The 21,886-nt window shown below is 34.3% G+C and overlaps 1 protein-coding gene and 1 long non-coding RNA gene across 2 annotated transcripts; both read right to left on the bottom strand.

Annotated features, from left to right (window-relative positions):
• Window positions 1-298: 298 nt before the first annotated feature.
• Window positions 299-21,355, bottom strand: LOC110462682. Its single transcript, XM_021516773.1, has 11 exons — window positions 21,076-21,355; window positions 16,216-16,316; window positions 15,461-15,606; window positions 15,141-15,258; window positions 13,901-13,974; window positions 13,280-13,386; window positions 11,556-11,695; window positions 5,241-5,367; window positions 4,855-5,001; window positions 3,735-3,935; window positions 299-564 (listed from the first exon to the last, which is right to left on the bottom strand). The coding sequence occupies exons 1-11, from the start codon at window positions 21,353-21,355 to the stop codon at window positions 299-301; spliced, it is 1,707 nt and encodes a 568-aa protein (XP_021372448.1).
• Window positions 5,340-8,793, bottom strand: LOC110462668. Its single transcript, XR_002464307.1, has 3 exons — window positions 8,772-8,793; window positions 8,386-8,456; window positions 5,340-5,367 (listed from the first exon to the last, which is right to left on the bottom strand). It is a non-coding gene; the product is annotated as an uncharacterized LOC110462668 (long non-coding RNA).
• Window positions 21,356-21,886: the final 531 nt, after the last annotated feature.

Here is a 21,886-nt window from a genome sequence, read left to right as displayed (position 1 = left end):
GACAAGCACACCTTTCCACTTGAATGGTTTACTTTATGCAGTATTTCATGTTAACCTCGAAAAGTTCTAGTTCTGCAGCACACGTCGAGTAACTTGTGACACGTTACCATGTGATCAGTATATGTGGATCTGCCATATTAAGTTATTCTATTTTTGTATGAAAAAATAGCAAGTTCGATCAAGTACATTTATAGGCTAATAATCTTTAAATATCGAACATAGATAATACATGTAATATTAAGGCACTTTTCAACCAATCAGTACAAAACCTCCCTCTCTTTTTTGTTAATGGGTAAGATTATATACGGGCGTAAGAATGTTTGTCGTCTTTGTTCATGTAAACATGGTTCACAAATGTCTCTGGTTCTGTTCGTTCGTTGACTTCTATCCGCCGGTGGAGCTTGACTGCCTCGATGTTACTGATCTTATCGGAGTACTTGACTTTCATGTACAAAACAGCCAGGCTAGTGATGTTTAATACACACAGTATACAAATCACCGCGATGTAGCTAGGCTCCTTCACCTTGAAATGGTCCCAATGTCCATAAGGCATGCTGTCGGAGGCTGAAGTGGGAAATATTGGTAAAATAAATTGTTGGCGATGCATTTAAGTTTTTCTGAACTTCTAATTAAAAGAATAAAGTTATGTAAATCTTTTGTTTTAGGGAATAAAATAAGAGCACATGGCCCAGTTGACTAAATGCTTATCATTACCATACTATGGTCTTTAAACGGGTTTCACTCCCCGTAACTCATGTAATAATATAAACAAGGCTTCAATCAATGTTCATAGAATCTAAAAAGAAATCTATATGTTTACACATTAACTGCTTCGTTATTATCTGACTTTGACTTTACGATGATGTCGTTTTAATTATTGTCTAATATGTCAAAAATAACATACCTGTTTAATTGTCAGAAAGATGGACGTAACACACACATACACTCAAATGTGTTTGTACTTTTAAAAATTAACCGACCATTTCAAGTTTTAAGCCTTATAAATCTCGATATTTAATAAGAGAATAAACACTTAAAAACACGTTAACAAGCAATCACAAATAAAAAAGTAATAAATAATTCAAAATGGCACCTATATTGATTACTGAATTAATTCGAAAATTGAAGATATGTCTGGAAATAAAACTGGTTTTCACTAGTTAAGTCTGTGGTTTAAACTTTTATGTAAGAAAGTTAACTGTGGTGAGAGAATTAGTACGATATGTATCTTACTATATCAATCAGAAACGATTTGATGAAAAACACAAATTGTATATATATTCTTTATTTATCATACCCTCTGTTATGAGTATCCTAAGCATTGTTATTTTTATCAATCATTTATTTTTGCTTGTGGCAACTATCTCTAGATCTTTTAACATATACAATACAGCTTTACATCCTGTTCTCTGTAACCATTTTTGTTACATGTTTGAAGTAATTTCTTCTTTCGTGTATAGGAACAGTATTAGATATGATTAAAATATTTAATTCAATTTGTCCACAAAATGATCCCGATAAGCAATATGAAAACATTAATGAAATTAGTAATGCTCAACAATAAGTGTCTTCATATGTTTTCCTTCAAAATTATATATTTTTTTTCGAGAGAGTACTTGTGCGTAATTTGTTCAGGTAAAACAAATTTTATTATATATTAACATCCACATATGTTATTAGATAATCCACATTTTCAAAAGTACAGAAAAAAATATTAATAGAAGAACCCGTATTCAAATCCTTTTTACATTTTTTTTATGTACTTATCCAATCCAACATCTCAGGAAGAGAAAGTGTTTCGTTATTTTAATGGCATAAACCTTGTAACATTGTGTTATAATGATACAGATTAATAATATCTCTATCAATTCATATAACCAATTATTTTCTTACAAACTTATTAAAGCAATTGAAATGAATGGTTCTTGTGATTTTAAATACCTAAATCATTATTTGATAAAAATAATCGAGGATTGTCGGTACATATTATGTTTCTATCATGATACGCTAAATTTCAAAAATTATTATCCAATTTTTTAAAATATCTACCAAACACAAATGAAACAGCAGCTTAAAGACAATATGACCTAGGATTACCTGAGTTCAAAGTGCAAAAAGAATCTAAATACATTTACACTTTTCGTACATGCGACCTATGTTTATAGGATTGTTTATGCTCATTACATAAAAAATGAATATAAAGTGTCGTCATATGACTGTTTTATTACATTGTTATTATTTAGTTACGTCATGTGGTTGTTGCATTGCATTGTTACTACATATGTATCTAGTTACGTTACGTCGTATGACAGTTGTATACATTTGTTACTATTATGCTTTGTCATATGACTGTTGTATTGCATTGTTACTTTGAAGTGTTGTAAAATGGCTGCGTTATCACATTGTAACTATTAAGTGTCGTCATAGGACTGTTTAAGCTGATTGTTAGTTTTTAGTTTCATCATTTGTCTGAAAAATTATATTTTTACAATCAAATGTCGTCAAACGGCGCCTGTATTACATTATTATTAATATTATGGGTCGTATTATGGCTGATGTATCACATTGTTACTGTTTAGTTTCGTCATATGACTGTTGTTTTACATTGCGCTACATGTACTGTTAAGCGGCGTCATATGAATTTTGTATTTCAGTGTTTGATTATTGAGTTGCATACGGCTGTTGCGTTACATTGTTACTATTTACTGTCGTCATATGACTGTTGCTAAACATTGATACTGTTAAGTGTCGTCATATGGCTGTTGCATTGCAGTGTTACTATTTATTATCGTCAACTAGCTCCTGTTTTACATTGTTATTATTTAGTGTCGTCATATGGCTGTGGTATTACATTCCAACTATTAATTGTCGTCAAATAGCTCCTGTATTACATTGTTAGTATTTTGTGTCGTCATATGTATGTGGTGTTACATTGTTAATATTATGTGTCGTCATATGGCTGTGGTATTACATTGGTACTATTAAGCTTCGTCATATGGCTGCTGTATTAAACTGTCACTATTGTAACTTGTCTTTGCGTGTTTTTAAAAAAAAAATGGTTTATTTTGTCCGTTTGTATAAACACTAAAGTACATTTTGTCTTTTTGTCATTGTGTAAAGCCAATGTGGTATTTCTTTTTGTAGCATTTAAAATTGCTTTTTTGGTAATTAACACTATGGTGTTTTTGTTCCTTAGACTTAACACTTTGCTTGTTATTTTGTCCTTGCCTATTAATATGTTAGTATTTTGTTCTTGTCTTTTGATATTTAAGCGTTTTATCCTTGTCGATTAATATTTCAGTGTTTTATCCTTGTCTATTAAAATGTGTAGTAGTTTGTTCTTATTGGTAAATATTCTAGTAGTCCATCTGTTTAATACTGTGGTATAATGCGTCCTATTGTGTTAACGCTGTGTTTTATGTTGCTCTGGTACGTTAACATTGTGGTAACTCTATCTTTCAGTAATAATGCTGTGTAAATTTTATCGTGACGCTGGGGTATTTGCCCATCTGATTTATTTGAAACAGTGACCTTTTTATATCACGTTAATTCTTATATTTTTTATAGAGCCAACTACGTTGAAAAATATTGCTACAGTTGTCACATTAGTGTTATTTTATTCTCACCTGTTGATTTATGACGATTTGGTTAGATGGAGACGGATATTACAATCACAATATCTGTTACACACGATATACTCCAGTATATGTTAACAATGTCTCCTCGTGATTTACCTGGAATTTGGTCTGATGATAAGGTGTTGAGTAGGCTATTCCCTTTCAGAAGATTTGTCGAAGCACCTAGTGAGAAAAAGTTACCACATCCTTGTAGTCCTGATGGAGGGGTTGGCATCTGTCCAGTTTCTCCCTCTTGTAGAATGAGTGCCATCCCTGTTATTGCGTGGGGTTCCATATGGCAGTGCATGAACCAAAACCCTGGCAGTAGACGGTATGAGTTGTTTTAAGGAGGAGAAGATATAGGTTTATTGTTATCAGTTAATATGTTAGTTACAGAAGTAAGTCATGACTATCTTATGGATAAAATACCATAAAGATTTATTCTACTGATTGTAAGGGGTATATAAAGGATATTTAGCGGTTAAACGGGAAATGTTTAACGTTTTCTTTATGACATCTTTTTAGGTCCCTACAATAACAAAAATACCTATGCATCATAGACGTCTAGCGTAATCTATGGCCCCATTATCTGCAGATTGACATTTTTGAATTGGCTATTCAACACATTTTCTGGTATTATCACATTGATTATGCTCAGTAGTGTGCCTTATGGCTTTGTTGTCACAACCTTACTTCTAGGCGTGAAGACTTGACATATAATTGACCTAGATATACATGGTAGGTGGCGTCAATAAAGCAAAGGACGCTTAACATTATGGAACACCTGGTCTTAATTCTTGGAATTCATTCCTTCGTGCGTATTTTGCAATAGTTTTATCAGTTTTGAGTTTGAATTATAATTTGATTCACACCTAAATATTTTCTATGTTAACCGCCTATTAACTATCACTTCATCTTCTAAATTGTTTTGTGGCTTTCAATTGCAGGGAGTAGAAAGTACTATTCTGATTGGTCGATATGATGATATAATGCTTATATCTGTTGTCTGTACACTTCATTTGCTTTTAATTTTTGTTCGACAAGCTAGACACAATGCTTCTAAGAAATTGGATTATCTAAACATAAAGCACAGCACATGTAAAGATATTACTGAACTATTACATATCGAAGCCTTGCCGGGGAACCAGGATTGTATCCTTCAATTGCGGATCCTCCAGGTTGGCTTCAGGCAGACCATCCCCTGCCCAGGACGGGTTTAGCCAAGTCGCATTATTACAGATTGGCGTATCGAACAGAATGTCAGCATTCTGCTGAGTGATAGGTCCAGTAGAATCGGTGTTGTATTTAGGATAGCCTACTTTTATGACGTGAACATGATGCCCATGTATATGAATTCCATGAGCCAGACCATTTCTGTTGTTATCTGTTCATTTCAAAACGAAGCTGTGTCAGCTAGCAACGAATAAAGTATTTTTAACGACAATCAATATACCCTATGTTATTATAGGGATGATAAATATATTAGCCTAAAAATAGAAATTGAACCCCTTTCCAAGAAGCACAGTAATCAATTGATAAGGGTTAAGTGCTTTGTTTACATATTTTTTCAGCAAATCATATATTGTATTTTTGTATTATTTAACTTTATCCGTTCGAGCGTACTCATATTGAGGAGAACTAGTTGAATGGTATCGTTGATGGCCAACTTGACGATATTGGTACAGTCACATATATCCTGACATTCTGCATCAATACAGGGAACGTGTGTGTCATTACCACTAGGTAGCAACTGTAAAGGTAAATTATAATGAATTCAAACGTCACCATCAACAATACTGATGGACAACATAGAAACAAACGGTAACCCATGACGCATCATGACAGACAATGACAGTTCGCCAAGTGATACCATGACAGAAAATAAAAGTTAGCCATGTGAAAACATAATAGAAAATAACAGTTAACCATGTGAAAACATGACAGAAAATAACAGTTAGCCATGTGAAAACATGACAGAAAATAACAGTTAGACATGTGAAAACATAACAGAAAATAACAGTTAGCCATGTGAAAACATGACAGAAAATAACATTTAGGCATGTGATAACATGACAGAAAATAACAGTTACTCATGTGAAAACATAACAGAAAAAAAACAGTTAACCATGTGAAAACATGACAGACAATCACAGTTCGCCAAGTGAAAACATGACAGACAGTCACAGTTCGCCAAGTGAAAACATGACAGATAGTCACAGTTCGCCAAGTGAAAACATGACAGACAGTCACAGTTCGACAAGTGAAAACATGACAGACAATCACAGTTCGCCAAGTGAAAACATGACAAACAATCACAGTCAGCCATGTGAAAACAAGACAGAAAATAACAGTAAGCCATGTGAAAACATGACAGAAAATAACAGTTAGCCATGTGAAAACATGACAGAAAATACCATTTAACCATGTGAAAACATGACAGACAATCACAGTTCGCCAAGTGAAAACATGACAGACAATCACAGTTCGCGAAGTGAAAATATGACAGACAATCACAGTTCGCCAAGTGAACACATGACAGACAATCACAGTTCGCCATGTGAAAACATGACAGACAATCACAGTTCGTCAAGTAAAAACATGACAGACAATCACAGTTCGCCAAGTAAAATGAAGACAGACAATCACAGTTCGCCAAGTGAAAACATGACAGACAATCACAGTTAGCCATGTAAAAACATGACAGAAAATAACAGTTAGCCATGTTAAAACATGACAGACAATCACAGTTCGTCCGGTGAAAACATGACAGGAAATAACAGGTTAGCAATGTGAAAACATGACAGAAAATAACAGTTTGCCAAGTGAAAACATAACAGAAAATAACAGTTAGCCATGTGAATTTTTTTTTAGAAAATAACAGGTATCCATGTGAAAACATAATAGAAAATAGCAGTTACCGATGTGAAAACATGACAGAAAATAACAGTTAGCCATGTGAAATCATGACAGAAAATAACAGTTAGCCATGTGAAAACATGACAGAAAATAACAGTTAGCCATGTGAAAACATGACAGAAAATAACAGTTAGCCATGTGAAAACATGACAGAAAATAACAGTTAGCCATGTGAAAACATGACAGAAAATAACAGTTAGCCATGTGAAAACATGACAGAAAATAACAGTTAGCCATGTGAAAACATGACAGAAAATAACAGTTAGCCATGTGAAAACATGACAGAAAATAACAGTTAGCCATGTGAAAACATGACAGAAAATAACAGTTAGCCATGTGAAAACATGACAGAAAATAACAGTTAGCCATGTGAAAACATGACAGAAAATAACAGTTAACCATGTGAAAACATGACAGAAAATAACAGGTACATGTAGCCATGTGAAAACATAACAGAAAATAATATTTAACCATGTGAAAACATGACAGACAATCACAGTTCGCCAAGTGAAAACATGACAGACAATCACAGTTCGTCAAGTGAAAACATGACAGACAATCACAGTTCGCCAAGTGAAAACATGACAGAAAATAACAGTTAACCATGTGAAAACATAATAGAAAATAACACTTAACCATGTGAAAACATGACAGAAAATAACAGTTTACCATGTGAAAACATAACAGAAAATCACAGTTCGCCAAGTGAAAACATGACAGACAATCACATTCCGCCAAGTGAAAACATGACGGACAATCACAGTTCGCCAAGTGAAAACATGACAGAAAATAACAGTTAACCATGTGAAAACATAATAGAAAATAACACTTAACCATGTGAAAACATGACAGAAAATAACAGTTTACCATGTGAAAACATAACAGAAAATCACAGTTCGCCAAGTGAAAACATGACAGACAATCACATTCCGCCAAGTAAAATCAAGACAGACAATCACAGTTCGCCAAGTGAAAACATGACAGACAATCACAGTTAGCCAGGTGAAAACATGACAGAAAATACCAGTTAGCCATGTGAAAACATGACAGACAATCACAGTTCGCCAAGTGAAAACATGACAGAAAATAACAGTTAGACATGTGAAAACATGACAGACAATCACAGTTCGCCAAGTGAAAATATGACAGACAATCACTGTTCGCCAAGTGAAAACATGACAGACAATCACAGTTAGCCAGGTGAAAACATGACAGAAAATAACAGCTAGCCATTTGAAAACATGACAGACAATCACAGTTCGCCAAGTGAAAACATGACAGAAAATAACAGTTAACCATTTGAAAACATAATAGAAAATAACACTTAACCATGTGAAAACATGACAGAAAATAACAGTTAACCATGTGAAAACATAACAGAAAATAACAGTTAACCATGTGATAACATAACAGAAAATAACAGTTACCCATGTGATGGCATGACACAAAATAACAGTTAGCCATGAAATATGACAGAAAGAAACAGTAACTCGGGATGACAGGACAGACATGACAGGTACCAAGGTGCTATCATGACAGACAATTACAGCTACACAGGAGATTGCAGTAACAGGAAATATAACGACAGATATTGACTAAATAAGGAAAATAACCTGAACTTCCACCAAATTGGAAATTGACACCACATGTATCAAGTAAGATCATAATCATCAGTAAAGTTAGAAATAAGCATGTTCACGACAAAGTTAATCTATCGTACTATATTTCATTTGTAAAATCTAGCCGAATATGTTATTCGAAACAAACAATATGTATAGCAACTCAAGCCGTAAGGCCAATAGAAGTTGTAAATTATAATGTAAATTAAGTATTATTACAACACAGGACTTACCTGCAGCGGTACAGAAGGTCGGATAAACCTTTTCCCATTGATCGATGTAGGAAACGGGTCCGGGGAGCCACCTGTTTTCAATAGCGTGATGCTTAAAATGATGTTATGCTGCGTTGGTTTCTCAAGTATAATTACATTTGAATTATAAATCATTAAATGCTAAGCATATTAACTAATAAAACATTTGGAAAAATACTTGGAGTTCGGGTTGACAAGAACAAAAGATAGAAATCTAAGTAAATATTTACAGGTTTTTAAATCAAAGCTACGACTATAGCTCCGAAACCCCTTACTATACACGTGTAAACGTATACTTACGATAAATAAGTATTAATATACTAAGATAGGCATTTAATCCTGAAGTTATAAGTCAGAGTGAGACTAACGAGTGTAGTGGAAGTTGAGGAATATTTCCTGGAATGCGTCTGCGTCAGGTGTTAACTTTATATCCCCAATCGACACACAATGAGTGTAGAGGTCATCTGGGTACTGCCTGTTTATAATCAAATGGACAAACTATCAGATAATGGCAACTCTAGCATCCTATATTATTGTTGTTTCAAATAGAGATATTTTTCCAAAAACGGTGATTAAACATTTTTTAAGAAATAAATGCATGGCTATTACGGATTATTTTAAACTTAATATTCGAGTTAGTTTATTTTCAGGCATGGTGTTAAAGATTCGTCAAAATTGATAATATGACTCATAGATTAAAAGTGACACTTTGATGAAAAATCAGTTTCAGAAGGAAAAGGTTGGATAGTGAAAAGGAAATATTTGTTACACTATTATTTATTTGGTAACGTAAAATGTAGTACATATTTTAGTTACTCGAAGAGGCAGTTCACCACGATACATGGTCTAGTAACGTCACACCTTGTTCTCTCTGTGTCAGGTACAAGTGAATTAAACCCCTCGTAGCGTAGAATACCTAAAGTCTGGTAGCACACAAACGGGTTATCAATACTAGGTTTTGTTTGTTTTCATTACACTTTAAATACAATTGACAATTGAAGTTCATAATTCAGATGCTTGTAGCACTATATTTTTATTATTAGCTTGTAATGACATAGATTTAGGTTTTTTAATTCCTATAATTCGTACAATATATTGCTTTTTTTTTTTATAATTGTTAAACTTTATTTTGTACTTTATGAAATAGCATTTACCATAATGTCTTGATCAATGCGTCCTGTTGACCAATAGAAGTAGCACATGGGATTTTGTCTATATTCAGAAATTTCAACAGTCGTATTTATAACATAGTTTGCTATATGGTACACTGTATTTGAGTTTGAAATGTTTTAGATATAACGATCCAGTTCATGGACTGACAAAAAACGTGACAGGTCAAACTAATCATAGTTTTATATGTAATCAATGTAAATAATTGATAAGACGGTCATATAAGTACATCCTCAATAGTAAGCTTTCACAATTAACGCGGCTTTTTAATACCTTGATATATTTTCATATACATGTCGTGCTATTTCTCATTTTAGACTTGACATCTACGATATATACAGTACAAAATAAAATAAAAATATATATATTTAAGGTGATTATTAACATGTAAAAAAGAAATTAAGTTATTTTGCTAACTATAAAGTACAAATAATAATTCTGTAATGAGTTTCTGGTTTCTCCAATTTAATTGGAGTACAATTTAAAATATCTCATTTGTTTTCTTTTTGAAATGATACTCCTTAAATGAATAAATTATCGTGTGTCCCTTACACATAGGTTAAAGATATGATAATGATGCCGAATAAAACGATAACATAATACAGTGTAGTTCTGTTGACCAGGTCTGATGCTTCTAAATCAAAGTTTTGAATGTGAAATGTTATTTAAAAACATGTTTTGTATTGATACATTATAAACTTGTTATACATAGAGGATCTGTCCTACGTTTCCCTTTATGCCAGATTTATGATACAAGTTTCGGACTTTTCATGTTTGCAAGCCTCTGGAGAGCAAATATGAACATATAAAACTAGTATCATCGATATAATATGAAGGACAACGAATGACAGATTATTTTGATCATATAATACAAAGTAAACTGTATAATTGTGATCTGAAACGAATATTTTGCACTTTGCCGCCTCTGAAACGACGACATTTGCGCCCGCTTCACAATAACGTGATGTCACATTGATTTGTCCTATTATTGTGATGTCATTTTCGGAGTGATATTTCACACGTTACATAAACATAATTTATGTGATAGCTTAATGACTCTGCATTACACGGTATTCATATGTAAATGATGTTATTACACAGTATTTTTATGATGTCATCAACTTAAAAGACAAGAAATTAAAATATTATGAACTCTAAAGTAGGGGAAGATTACAGCACATACTGAACATAGAGTACAAAATATACTTATCCCAAGTTCTATTTATCTAGGTTTTGTGCACTAGTCTAAGTTTTTGTATACCAGTCTACCCTCTACATAAAGTGATGGCGGTCTTAAGGTTTAAGTTATAAATCTAGCTAAGTGAACGGATGTTTTGCTATTTACGTCTTATTCATCGAAGGAATCTTTTAAGAACTGTACTAAATGGAAGTAGATACATTAAAATGATGTATACAGTGACAGTAACATTCAATAACGTCCGAGTGACCCCTTAACCCCTGTAATTGTAGTGACAACAGGTATTGATCGATTTCCCCATATGACAGTTTACTAGTCAAGCGTTGATAACATGAATTGTGACAAAAATGTGTTGACACTAGAAATAATTTTTATGTGAAGACTTTAAGATTGCTATGCAAGCCCAATCCATCTTTTCATTATCAACAGGACAAAAACGAAACAACAATAGGCAACACTTGCAACACTTGAATACGCTAGAGGATGCAATAATCATTGCTTATAAATTGTATGAACTCAAAACAATAAAGAATAAAATAACAACTTTCTTCGGCTGACTTTCTAAACACTTATTTTAGAGAGAGAAAAAAATAACGTTGATTACTCACGCGCTCAATGGACTGTATTGCTCATTATCAATCATACTTAATTAAGAATGATATATGTATCATTTATCAGAAAGTCGTCCTCAGAATAAAATTTCAAAAAAAGAGATACATATTTGCGCTCTGTTTTGTTAAATATTGTTTAGCAACTCCTTTTACGAAGTCGACGGCCAGGTTACCTGATCGACGGACACCTGTAATGGGTAAACCATTGTAGCGCTGATCACCCGGAATCTGTACTTATCATTAGCTGTCACATTGAAAGTCTCAACTGTCCATTGTTCGCTGTCTGCAGTCATATTTGTCAAAAATGTGTTTCCTGAATAAACACAGAAAGTTTATTGTTTTGTATTAAAAAGACTAAAGTTTTTATATATTTAATATTAATAGTATATTACCATGTGTTAGGGGTTTGTTGGTGTCCCTCACTTTTGGAACAGTAAGTGATCTCTGTACAGTTTTAAATCGGGGTCCATGAACGAGTTTGTGTTTGTGCCATTTGACCTCTGGGGCACTTACCTGTACATTATCTGTCTATAGTGTTTTAGTTGGTGTCAGTGATTTGGTTTGTGTTAGTGTCATCTGGCTTCTGGGTAACTTACCTGTACATTATCTGTCTATAGTTTTTTAGTTGGTGTCAATGGTCTGGTTTGTGCTTGTGCCATCTGACCTCTGGGGCACTTACCTGTAAATTATCTGTCTATATTTTTTTTAGTTGGTGTCAATGATCTGGTTTGGGTTTGTGCCATCTGACCTCTGGGGCACTTACCTGTAAATTATCCGTCTTTAGTTTTTTTTAGTTGGTGTTAATGATTTAGTTTGTGTTTGTGCCATCTGACTATTGGGGCACTTACCTGTACATTATCTGTCTGTAGTTTTTTAGTTGGTGTCAATGATCTGGTTTGTGTTTGTGTCATCTGACCTCTGGGGCACTTACCTGTAAAATATCTGTCTATAGTGTTTTAGTTGGTGTCAATGATCTAGTTTGTGTTAGTGCCATCTGACTATTGGGGCACTTACCTGTAAATTATCTGTCTATTTTTTTTTTAGTTGGTGTCAATGATCTTGTTTGTGTTTGTGTCATCTCACTTCTTGAACACTTACCTGTAAAGGATCTATCTACAGTTTTTAGTTGGTTTCAATGATCTAGTTTGTTTTGATTGTCCTCGCTGCTTTCACGACTAATGATTTACCTCTGGTTTTTGTGGGTGGTTTTTTTTGTTGTTTTATTTTACTTTTTTTTCTTCAAAATATCTGATTATACTGATCTTATGTAAAAAAAGGAATTGCGCTACATGCATAGCCTTTATAAGCCCTCTCGTTACAAAACATAACAGTATATACAGATGTTTCTTTTAAGTATTAAAATGAGGGATTATTTGTACTTTGAATTTAATTTGACAATACATTTTTCAAATACCGCAATTGCTGTAAGAGAGATTATTTTACAAAGCTATTTAAGAATCTAATAAAAAGTGTCTCTTATGTAATTCTGAACCGTTTCAACAATATTGATATCCATATTTACGTCTCGTGATTGAAAACCATAAATAAAAGTTTTGGTATTGAGTGGAATAGCATCACTCATCGCTGACAGAGAGTTAAGTAATACTTGTCTTTGGTTAGTATAAAAAGGAAAGTGCAGGAAAAAATGATCACGATCTTCGATTTTTTTGTGCGTGTCCATGATCATGTTTGTTTTTATTGCCTTCGGTGTTCGCTGTTATATATTGGTGTGCTGACACCACGGAGTTTCTTTTCTTATAATAATTGGTAACGTCAGCATTACACGTAACATAATTATAAACGAATATGCGCGATGACATTTTTTTGTGTGTTTAAAATGGTCGCTTGCAAAACGATCAAATTGGCAATATGTGACCTTTTGGCTGATAATACCTACCCTTCCCATTCATGAGTATAGATTCAAAGGGATGAAATCCAACATTCTCCTGATTAGCTCCAGCATATGGCACAAAACACTGGTCTGCATCGAATCCACGGAAAAACCTACATATTCAAACGTTTAAACGTACAAATGCCGTAGAAAATTTGAAAGATTCAATGTATAATGTAAGGAGGTCTGAAACAAATTTTGATGAGAGAAGTAAAAAAATCCAACAATAGCCACTCTTAAATGAGCAGAAGCTCAATAAGTGAGCAGTGTTAGTGATGGGAATAATTGGGGCAATCCCTGCTGAGGAAGCATGAAATTGGAGGTAAGTATACAAATCGTTACTGTAACACAAAGTGCGAATTTAGTACATATGGTTTATGTAACTGTGGGACGAGCGACGCAGCCTTACTCGGCAATGACAACACAATAGTACACTCTATACAGTATATACATATTTATTTACACTATTTACAAAGATAATGTACAACACAGATTAATATAATACATACGCACTCACACTCACAACACACAAATAAATACAGTCTAAAGGAAATGTTCTGTCAAATCCAGATCCTCTTCTGTAAACTATCCTAAACTCCTCTGGAACTAGAACAAAGTCTACCTCACACCAGCCATGAGTTAGGGTTGGCTATCCCACTGGACAGCGTCAAAACAAGCAAGTGTTTACACACGTCCACCATCTAGAAGGGTGGCACAATCTACTGGCACTGTAGACAAATTGGGTGGTCTTACACAATAGACCATCGACTTCAGTGGAAATTCTCCTCTATGCAAAGAAACCACTGGCTATCTTAGGATATACCCTTCAGATAATTCCAGGGTAGAAAGCTGACAAAAGATGGAAAATATGACAGAAGATGACGAACATCTATATAAATTCCCGTAATTTGAATGTCACTTCACATATTTTAACTACACATTTATTTCACCCAAGCGCTTCCATACTTTTATAATTCTCACAAACCGACATTTCGAATACCTAAAAGGATATTGATACTGAGCATAATTACGTAACTAAGATCACAAAGAATACACTAAATGCTGATAACAAAATAAGCGAAATGTTAGCAAACTAGCAATTAAGAATTCGTGCGGGTCCACAGCATGCAATCAACTAACATGTCATCTATGGGCCTCCGTACCTACAGATAATGCATACGCACAAATAATGTAATGTACAATAACAGTTAGGTTTCTGATCATTTACACACAAGTAATACACAATTATCTTCTTCATACAACCAATATATACCGATTATTACAATTATAACACGTGTAAAATGGTTTATAGACGAAATGCACACGTAAACAACTCAGTTACGCATGAGTGGACCGCACCACCTAAGAATGCTTGACCGGTCTCCATCAGGTAGCACAATCTGTGCATATTCATTCCTTCTCTCTTACCCATTATTTCTTCATTCTCATGCATTAAGTACAAATTGCTAACATCTTTATACCGTCTACAACATCGCCCAGGGAAGGAGGGCAATGGGTTCTGTCCATACCAAAGTCCTTAGAAGTGGAACAGTTGTATGGGTTCTGTCCCAGACTGGCACATTCGTAACTGTTGTTTCCTGCTTTACGTTCAGCATTAAGGGTAATGACAACAGCTAGTCAACCCGCTGTCAGTATAATGTGACTAGGTGAAATGCTATGCTTGGAGCCTTTGGCATGGTATTTCAGTGAGGTAGCACTATAAAGTGAACATCAGATCCTCACAATCACATTTACATTTTTTTAATCTGATTGTTATGCATGCTGATGCTTATTTATACTTTGCTTAACGATACTACAGTGTCCCCATACTTAATATATGTTTGCAAAATAGAAATAACTAAAGTACCTCATTTTCTTCTTCCTCCTTTCTCTCGAGGACTACCAATGCACCTGTTAGTCCCTCCGTCCTCTGCGCTCCATGATGAGAGTGATGCCAATGAGTTCCACTGGGCTCAGCCAAAAAACTACATGTATAACGTCACACATAACTGCTATTTATAAGTCATAACAGTTTTTAATCAGATTCTGTTTGATACCAAAACTAGGATAAACACAATATTCAGATAGTATCCTGAAAGAGATCGATTGGATTGAAAAAAATATTAACTCATCACTTGTCCTTGAAGTATTGCAAAATATAATACAAAAATGAGGTAGATTGTTTACCTATATGTAAAGGTTTGCTCGGGGTTGATAGGACAGTGTGACAGAGACCCAACACCGTCCATCCAGGGCGTGCCCCACTGTATGAGGCCATGCCAGTGTATCGTAACTCCCTCCGACATCAGCCTGTTTTTCACTACCACCTCCACCTAAACGAATCCGACACTACTGTTCATGAACAATTGCGGCATTGAAAAAATGAGAACACTTCATTAACTTCTGATGATGAAAATGAAAAAAAACCCCACAAATTTAAAAAAAAAACGGTGTTATCATTGACTTAATTCTTATGCATATCAATCTGAAACGAAAAGATTATGTATTTCTTTTTTTCCCCATTAGAATTGATATAGCGTAATCTGTTGAAGTCGATATATCAATCTTCCGCCTGTTTAATTGTACAGAATCAAGTTGCAATGTCAATATTTGTATAAAAAGATAAATAAAAAAATAAAATGGAAAAAAAAAATGCGTTCATGAATTTACATCAAATTGTGATGACATACTGCTGTCAAGTGCTTGTATTCATGAAATCTTCTCAATCCAAAGTTAGGTTCTATGCTCAAGACGTATTTCTTGTTCCTATATTGTTTTGAAGCATATACTGTTTTCAATGAGTAGATCTGACTATTCGACCCCGTCGTTTCATTTAAGCCAGTTAAAAGCACGTTGGTTTGACCACTGAACCAATGCGTGAGAACTGTTTCATGAATGCGGGCCTTGATTGTGTCTGACCACGGAACAATATAAAGTCTAACCTGCTGTCCTTGATAAACCACGATGGACGGTCCAGGGTACTGACCATTGATGGTGTAGATCAATTTGTACTGGCCATCGGTCAATAACACAGTTTCCAAATCTGACAAAAATGAACCAAGATATGGTTTAAGAATGATTATGCATTTTTCATTGTGAAGAAAATTTTCTTTTCTTCTTTGTCCAGAATGCAAATATCATTCACGGGAAAGAACGACGGTGATTCCTACACTTCCTTACATTGCGTGTGTTCACTTAAATACGGATAAAAACCAAAGTCATATGGACCATATGAAAACGCAGTAAAGTATGTAGTAAGTTTGTCTGAAAACATTGGTGTACAACCTACTTCAAAAAAAAAACGACCAACCGCATCTATCTGTCAACACTCATTAATAATTTCATAAATATTTCACCGTTTGATGATTTCAAGAAATCAAGACAATGTGTTGTTTTGTATCAATTTACTAAGTTGTAATACCAAAGACATTTGAATAAAAAGTGGAACTTTGGTAAATATGGAAAATATTTTGATTTGTTCCCGTGATGCTTATTTTTTGATTCGGATAAATATTCTATGAAAACTTCAAGTAAATTTATCCATTTTAGATGATATATAACTTGCATTCATTTGATAAAATATCAAAACAAAAACATAATATAACCTAACGTTCCTGGCCTCAAAGTAACGCTTCAGTAATAACCTTTGGCAAAAAATGCAACGTATATATTTCTTAAGACGTGTATCAAATGTAAGCAGTGTATGTAACTAAAGGAAATGCAAATTTTGGGTTTATAGGGTGTAATGCCCTATCAACAGCTGATTTATTGTTGTAATATATATTTCGAAAAGAGTGTTATACAACGTTTTATAGAGCGTATTTCTTTCAAACGTAAGTAAAAACAAACGTAGTAAGTAGAGACTTAATAACGCACATAACAAAGATTTACACAAGCAGTCTAAACAACATGGATTACATGGATATTTTCGTTGTCTTCAAAATTAAAGGTGAACTATACGATTAACATTTAAGACTACAAATGATATCTAACTACATTGACATGACTAAGATTAAGAAGAAAGTTATACTAGTGAATAAGTATCTTAAATAACTGGTTTAACAAAGAGTGATAAAAATATGATTTCATTTCAGAACAAAGATTTGCACAGCTCTTACATAAAACAAGTGTTAAGCAAAATAATTCGGTTGGGGTTGCCAATTCCCTTCCCTAATAATTTACCTGTGATACCTAAGTTTTGGAGTTTAGAAAGAAGGCCACGATGCCATACTTGGTCGAAAGCCTTACTAATATCGCAGAAGACCATTCTAATTTCTTAACCTTTATCTAAAGCGGAAAATATATCGTTAGAAATAGATACAAGTTGAGTTATAGTGGAATCACCGGATCTGAAACCCGACTGACAAGATGAAAGTAGGGACTTGTCAGTTAAATAGTTATAAACATATTTATATACACCTTTCCATCATTGTACCTATAATAGACAAAAGAGAGATAGGATGGTAATTTCCGAGAACAAATGGATCATCTTTTTGTGCACGGGACTTGCATTCGCCCTCTTCCATTGCGACGGGAACTTATAAGTAGTAAGAGAGTGGTTAAATAATGTTTGAAGTGGATAACTAAGAACTTCGGCTGCTTCTTTGATTAGACGAGGGTTTATGAGGTCAGGACCAACAGCTTTTTTGCAGTCAAGAGAATGTGTTACGTCAAGAACATTTTGTCGGGATATGACAATGTCAGAAAGAGTATGATGATGGGATTTGTGTAGATCTGGAGGGTCAACATTAGCGTCGTTAATATTTGAATGTGAGCTGAAGAAAGTGTTAAAGGCATTGGCTTTGTCTAAGTCGTCGCGTATAAAGTTACCGATATCGGAAATAGGAGGAATATCTTTATTTTGCTTGAGTTAGACATAAGACGATTAATAGTCTTCCACCATTCTTTGCTACTGGTATAAGTATGGTTAAGCTTTGTACATAATTTGTTAAAATAATCAAGTTTGGATTTACGAATGGCATTTATACACATGTTACGAGCTTTCCTGAAATTCGACCACTCGTCAGTATTCTAGACTGTTTGGCTTTGCGGTGTATATACTTACGTTAACGAATCAATTTTCTAATTGCACTATTCATCCAAGCAGCATCATTCGCTCTTACAAGTATATCTTTATTAGGTATGCACTCAGTCGCAATTGTAAGTAAATAACGTGTAAATTGCTCTGTACTCTTGTCTATGCCATTGATGTCGAAAGTGCTGTCCCAGTCAACTTTAGAAAGTCTGTCACGATATTCCTCGTAGTTGCCTAGGTCATATAGTCATATATCTACGTTTAAAACTTGATTTTAGGGGTTTTGAAATGTTAAGAGGGCCATACACGGGACAATGATATCTAATAGGCTGATCGAGGAAATTTTCACCGACATGACACATGTTTACTAAAAACATGCGCAAATTATATCTAAAAGGGAGGAAGACGATTCAGTGAAGAAAGTAGGACTGGCAACACTTTGGGTAAGATTTAAAGTACATTATGTATATAGTAAATTACGTAGGTGTAGACAGTGATTAGTGTCACTTAGTAAATTTGCATTGAAATCACCAGTTACAATTATATTAGAGATTCTGGTACTGAAAGCAAGATCTATAGAATGGACAATGTGATCCCAGGAAGAAACTGGTGTATCGGGGGGCCTATAGAAAGTCCCATATAAAATTGACCTTCCAGGAATATTTAGCTGCAACCATACACATTCGACTGAGGGTAACTCTAGGTCGGGTCGACGTTTAGAGGAAAAGTCATTGCTTACATATACTGTCACTGCTCCTCCTTGCCTATTGGGTCTGCAGTAACAATAAGGGGATGCCAAACCAGGAAAGTCAAAATCGGAAGTTATCTCGTCAGGACTAAGTCACGTTTCGGTAAAGGACAGGATATGAAAATGTCAGAAAGAGTATGATTATGGGATTTGTGTAGATCAGGCGGGTCAACATTAGTGTCGTTAATATTAGAATGAGAGGTGAAGAAAGTGTTAAAGGCATTTTAACTTCTAGGAAGTTAACTAGTTGTTACTTGTAACTAGGTAGTTAACAATATTACTAGGACGTTTACAATATTAACAATATTACTAGGAAGTTTACAATATTACTAGGAAGTTAACAATATTACTAGGAAGTTAACAATATTACTAGGACGTTAACAATATTACTTGGCAGTTAACAATATTAACAATATTACTAGGAAGTTAGTTTAAACAGTATTTTATTCAATAAATGGCAGTGACAAAATAATACAAAATCAACAAAGAGCATTGGAAAACAAGTACATAAGTACTTATATTAATCCGTCTCCTTATTAATAAACATGGCAGTAGGACGGCACTGTTACATATATTTTGATAGTATAACAGACAAAGAGAAGAAGAAGAAATCAGGGGGAGGGGGAGGGGGGGTGGAGGGTGGAAGGGGTGCATCAGGAAATGAAAGAAAGTGGTTATGAGGGGAATAACGAGAAGAACTGCATTACTTAATTGAATCTGGTTGGAATGTAATTCATGAAAAGGTAACCCTAATGAGCTCTTTATAAGGATGCATTAAATACATTTGATATCTCTAAATTGCTTTACGTTGATTCCAATCAAAAAGTATACTGATATTCTGCAAAATGCAAGAGTGTTGTAGTCTATATTAATTCCAGTATCAACAAAACTCATTAAGTCTAAATATCATACTGGCATGTCACAAGTGTTGTCGAACAACATAGGTTTCAAAGTCAATGTACATTGTTTTAACAAACGCAATAATTACATAAAAATAAAATAAAATAATAAGTCTTGCACTAAAATCGTTTCGACATACAGATAAATTTTTGGACAGAGTCAAACATATTTAAGTTATATTGATCTGGCAAATCAGGATTTCCATAAAGCAGCAGATTTAAATTATTCCCATGAGGAAGATTTCTAAAACATTGTAATCTTAATTGTTCGAAGTTAGGACAAAAGAGGAGAAAGTGTTCAGTAGTTTCAGCAGAACGGTTACAAGAACACATGTGATTTTTAAGGGAACTACAGTTCATCCTCAGTCGAGCGTGGTGAATTTGGCCAAATATACGTTGTAGTAATAGGATGGAACACGACTATTGTGATGATAGTCGACATTCACGGACTTCTTAAGGTTAGTGAGTGATGGGTTATCCTTAACGTCATCCTGAAGAGCATTCCATAAGTCAACAGAGGAAGGTAGAAAAGAATCTTTATAGAGTTTAGTACGATATCTTATTTGACAGAATTTATTTGTGTTTCTAGTATCGTGAGAATGAATGTCAGAATGACGAGCGGGGAGTATGTTTGATAAATAGGAGGGACACTGACCATGAACAATCTTATGAAGTTGTGTTATTTTATGTTTACGTCTTCTTTCAATAAGAGGGTCCCAACTAGTTTCTGAATACAATCTCTCATGACTTGTTAATTTAGTAGCCCCAGTTACAATCCTTGCTGCTTCGAGTTGAATGTTTTCTAACAGTTGGTTTTGGCCTATCGTTATATTGTCCCATATCACGTCACCATATTCTAACAAAGGTCGAATAAAAGTAAAATAAATCGTTTGAAGCGTTTTTCTGTCAATAGTAAATTTCAGTTTTCTTAAGAGGCCTATTTTTTTTGAAGCTTTGTTGATTATATACTGAACATGATCAGTCCACCCTCCATTAAACGAAATAAAGACACCAAGGTGTTTGTGGCATGTTATCACTGTTAGTGGGTTGTTGTTCATAGACAAAGGGGGATGAAGTGGTTTGTCATTGTTTCTGCTTACTGTCATTGACACTGTCTTACTAGGATTGAAATCGACAAGCCATTTTTTTGACCATTTCCCTTCCCTAATACTGGTAGATGACTGTGTAGGTATTGTCGGTGGGGGTTGCCCATTCCCTTCCCTAATACTGGTAGATGACTGTGTAGGTATTTTCGGTGGGGGTTGCCCATTCCATTCCCTAATACTGGTATATGACTGTGTAGGTATTGTCGGTGGGGGTTGCCCATTCCCTTCCCTAATACTGGTAGATGACTGTGTAGGTATTGTCGGTGGGGGTTGCCCAATCACTCGTCTGCACATACCTTCTGCCCAGTATATAACGTTCTCTCTTTTAACCTACATTTGTTGCCAAGTTATCATTTTCATTTCCAAAAGTCTTTATAAAAAAGTGCTATGACATAAATGCCACCTCCAAGAACACCTGATTGCGACAATTGCATCATACCTATGCGTTCTGTCGCAGCTATTGGTAGAAGAAGAAGAAGGAGAAGAAGAAGAAAAAAAAATGAAGAAGAAGAAACATAAGATTGTCATTCCTTGTTAAAAATCAACATGCAATGGGTTTTTTCTGTCTGTTGGTGCAACAAAGCAAGCAAAATTAAAAGAAATATTCAGACGTTTTAATGTTAACCCGTAATGATACATGATGCCTCAAGTTGGTTTGAGTCAAAGGCATTGCACTTTCTCGCTGTTGATTTTACCAATAAGATATTTTGATTGCTGAAATTAGACGTACAAATGCTGAATATATTATCTGAATTGATTTTGTCAGTTCTGTGTTTCAAATCATTGAGTTGATAACTACTTTTAACCTTTATAGATATATCAATT

The sequence above is a fragment of the Mizuhopecten yessoensis genome, unplaced genomic scaffold (assembly GCF_002113885.1).
Source record: "Mizuhopecten yessoensis strain PY_sf001 unplaced genomic scaffold, ASM211388v2 scaffold10821, whole genome shotgun sequence".
Classification (NCBI taxonomy): Eukaryota; Metazoa; Mollusca; class Bivalvia; order Pectinida; family Pectinidae; genus Mizuhopecten; species Mizuhopecten yessoensis.
The sequence above is the reverse complement of the archived record's forward strand: the minus strand, read 5'-3'. Positions and strand labels throughout refer to the sequence as shown.